This window comes from Pygoscelis adeliae, unplaced genomic scaffold (assembly GCF_000699105.1).
Source record: "Pygoscelis adeliae isolate BGI_AS28 unplaced genomic scaffold, ASM69910v1 Scaffold114, whole genome shotgun sequence".
In the NCBI taxonomy this organism is placed as follows: domain Eukaryota; kingdom Metazoa; phylum Chordata; class Aves; order Sphenisciformes; family Spheniscidae; genus Pygoscelis; species Pygoscelis adeliae.
Genome location: NW_008824587.1, coordinates 4,183,353 through 4,186,947, shown reverse-complemented (window position 1 = coordinate 4,186,947; position 3,595 = coordinate 4,183,353). Strand labels below are relative to the sequence as shown.

At 45.1% G+C, this 3,595-nt stretch overlaps 1 protein-coding gene across 1 annotated transcript in view; it reads right to left on the bottom strand.

Moving 5' to 3' along the window:
- Positions 1 to 3,595, bottom strand: part of LOC103915376 (torsin-1A-like) — a 5,743-nt gene that overhangs the window by 1,382 nt on the left and 766 nt on the right. The window contains exons 2-4 of the mRNA XM_009322188.1: positions 3,113 to 3,378; positions 1,171 to 1,346; positions 950 to 1,079 (exon numbers count right to left, since the gene is read on the bottom strand). Of these exons, the coding sequence (XP_009320463.1) occupies positions 950 to 1,079; positions 1,171 to 1,346; positions 3,113 to 3,378 (572 nt within the window). The remainder of the gene's footprint in view (positions 1 to 949; positions 1,080 to 1,170; positions 1,347 to 3,112; positions 3,379 to 3,595) is intronic.

Here is a 3,595-nt window from a genome sequence, read left to right as displayed (position 1 = left end):
GGTTTGTTACTACTCCTCTAGTTAAACACTACCATGGGTTGAATGGGAGCAAGAGGCATATCACAGCCTTCTGCTACATACCATAAAGAATTCACCAGTGTTTTTAGGGCCCTGTAATGCACAAGTCAGTCCAAATACAAGCTCCTTCTCATGGTACTTTGTGCATAAAGGTTTGGACAGACACATAGATGTGGTCCATTGGAGCTGAATGAATGAATTCTGGCTGAAGGCATGTAAGCCTTGCTCCCCAGGTGCTAGTCTCGTACCTTCCCCTCTCTCACCTAGAGAGGAACAGATTTTCTATCTCTGATCAGCTCTCCCAGACCAGCTTTCTTGCTCCTTTTTTTGGAGCTTTCATCTAACCTTTTTAAGAAGTACAGTAAGTTTGCTTCCACTGCTAATTTTAGAGCATAATTATGTTAGAACCACTTTTCACCAGGAGTCCTGTGCGAGGAAGCCTAGGAAGCACTGGACTGCCCACAGCAGGGCTGACATGTCAGCTTGCTGCTCCTAAACAGCTGCCTGAAGGCTTTTAACAGACTGAGCAAGACAGGCTAAGTGAGTTGGCGGCCAAGGAAGAGGCCTCCCCATAATAAAACATTTTATTGGTTAAAGATTGTTCAGCTACTGCAATACCTTACTGTCAGGATTTCTGTTTGCCTTCCCTTTAGCCCACTAGTTTGTCAATAAATGCACAGCGTAGACTTCCCCCAACATACGCAATCCAACAGAGAGCAAACATGCTGGTAGCCAAGGTGCACACAGAGCTCCTTAACCTTAATTTCATCTCAAGAGCCGACTGTAGGCCCCAAAACTGCATCGTGGCTCCTTGCTAGCCGAAAACTGGAGGCCACATCAAGTAGAAACCATAGCTGTAAAAATGCAGCGAAATGCAGCCCATCCCTTTTGTGGAACTTTTACCACCTCAAAAGCAACCACAGTTTTACTCACTATTTTTGTTATTGAAGATGGACACAGACAGTGCATTTTGGATATCTGTGAGCTGTATATCTTCCCTTGTCCTCCCGTTTCTCCAGAAATCTAGTGCCACCTCTGTTATCTTCTCAGCTCCCGCATTGCTAAGTAAAGAGAAAACAAAGATTGTAGCTGGAGGTAGTTTTATATGGCATCGAGTGTACAGAACAGCAAACCTGAGAAGCCGCTTCTTACCTGAGGAATATGAAGATGGCTTGTCGGTAAGACACCCCATCCAGAAGCTCATAGTAGTCCAAGAATGGCTTGATGGAGTCAATGAGTCCTGCATGCATTTTATCCATCTCATCAAATATGAACAGTGATCTGGGACAGATGCTCACATTTCCCCGAATCCACGACTGCAACTGGTCCTGAGTGGCATCAAAATAAAAGACGCTGAAAGAGTTTGTGTTGAAAAGACAGAAAATAGCACTTCGGCTTATTGACCTTTGTCCTCAAAGAGTCATTTCAATTGTGCCATTTTAATAGCTTTGGCTTCTTGACTAAAACATGGTTAAATGCTGCAAACAAAACTTTAACCAAATCTCATGCTGGTTTTGAAAAATTTTAAGACACCAAGAGACAGGATGGGACAAGGAGGAAATCTCCTCACGAGAAGGATATTCCTGTAAACATAGCAAAAATGAAAGTGCACAGTAGGACAAAGGATGGGTACCACCAAGGAACAGCAACACAAAGCAAAGCCCTGACAAGTAAGAGGATTACTTTTGCCAGCACTTTGCTCTAAACATCCTTAGGTGTCAAACCTAGGAACAATATTAAATTTGCTACCTGAACAGCACCAGTGAGAAATTGCACCTGCAGTCACTGGCAGAAGTAGAGAGAGAATTCAGTTCTCAGCCCTGTGTTTTAATCATTCAGAAGTTAAATGAAGACAATTACAAGCCCTTCTTAAAACTCAATACTGTTCAGAAGGGCTAACGCTTTATTGTATTTAAAGATTCTCTCACTTAGGTGTTGCATTTTTCTCTCTCACTTAAGCGTTACATTTAAGATCAATAATGAAGTAATTCAGGAAAAAAAGGGTTGATCTGCTGGCAGATGAATGAGAAGTAACTGTTCTGACCATTTTCAATGATTCATCATTTTTTCATATTCACTGTTTACTCAGGCCCTGCACTGCAGAGGCAGCACAGGAAGGTGGCATTGGGTGTACTGTGGATAAGCAGCGATAGTTCCTCCTGCTGCCTTGGGCAGCAAGTTTCCCAAGCGTATTCACCTCGAAACAAAAGCAGAAAAGGATCAATTTTATTTTAAAACAGCTCAGCTGCAAGAGGGCAAAAGCAAGCTGTAAAAAGAGGAAACATATTTCTTCCATTTAGAAATCAGGTTTGTAGACCATCCCGTTCCCATTTTTAACATATACAAACTGAATATAAACATTCCGTACTACAAAAGACACTGGTACCCATTCAAACTCTGCTGTTAACAAAGTTAGTTAGAATAAAAACGCCCAGAAAACACGCATCTGAGCTACCGCTCCACATGATATCCACCTGCCTACAGAGCTGTGCTGACACTTAGGAAACTGGCAGAACAATTCCAAATATTTGGAATTTCTGACAACAGAATATTTTGTGATTTTGTTTTACAGCTGGGAAATGGATGCATAGAAAAACTAAATAACCTGCTCAGCGTGCAGTGAAACTGAGAAGTACACCCATGCCTCAGAGAGCAAGCTTCAGCTTGCCATGGGACCTGGCACACTTGGAGGTCACCGGGGGGGGGTCCCCAGAGTCATGAACTATTAGTTTTTTTGCAGCGCCCACCAGCATATCACCTAACCATGGAAACCTGCTGAATCACGCTTATCCTTAAGTCCGTCACATCTCGAAGCAAAGCGTAGAATGAAAATTAACCACATCGTTCTTCCCTAAAGAGAGGCTCAAAACACATGCAAAAACCTTTACATTCACAGGAAAACCAGTCCTGATGGATGTTAGGATTTACCCAGTTCTGTACAGAAGATGCCAAAACTGGCACAGGCTACATTTTGCTGCGTAAAATAACATCTAGGTTTCTAGTACCGATCGTGCCATAACGTTTATAATTCAATACAGCACTCGCTGCAGCAGTGCTGTGCCCCGCCACCACGGGTTCCACAGCACACCCTTACCTTGTAGAGATTGATGCTGTGAGCGTGAGGAAAGTGTAAAGTTGCCACGAACTGATGGACATATTTACTCTGCAGACCTCTTTTATAAATGCTTTCGGCAACTATCTTACTGACAAAGTTTTTGCCTGTTCCAGTCCACCCGTGCAAGGAAAGGGCAAGAGGCTTTTTGGCGTTGGTGTTGTTCAAGAAGCCCTTCACGGCCTTTACGACCACCTTGTTCACCAGGTGCTGCCCAAACAGTTTCCTGTCCAAATTCTCCTGCAGAGCTGGATGGAGAGACCACACTGTCAACAACGAGGAGGGAGACGGGCACGGGGTCCCGCCGGCTCCTGCCTCCTTCGAGGAGGGTCCAGCACCCACCCCAGCGTGACCCACCCCAGCGTGAAGGCTGCCAGCCCCAGGCCAGGGGGCAAAGGGCCGGCCGAGCTGGAGCAGCGCCCCGCGGCCCACGGGGAAGCCCCACGGGCCGGCCCCACGGACCCT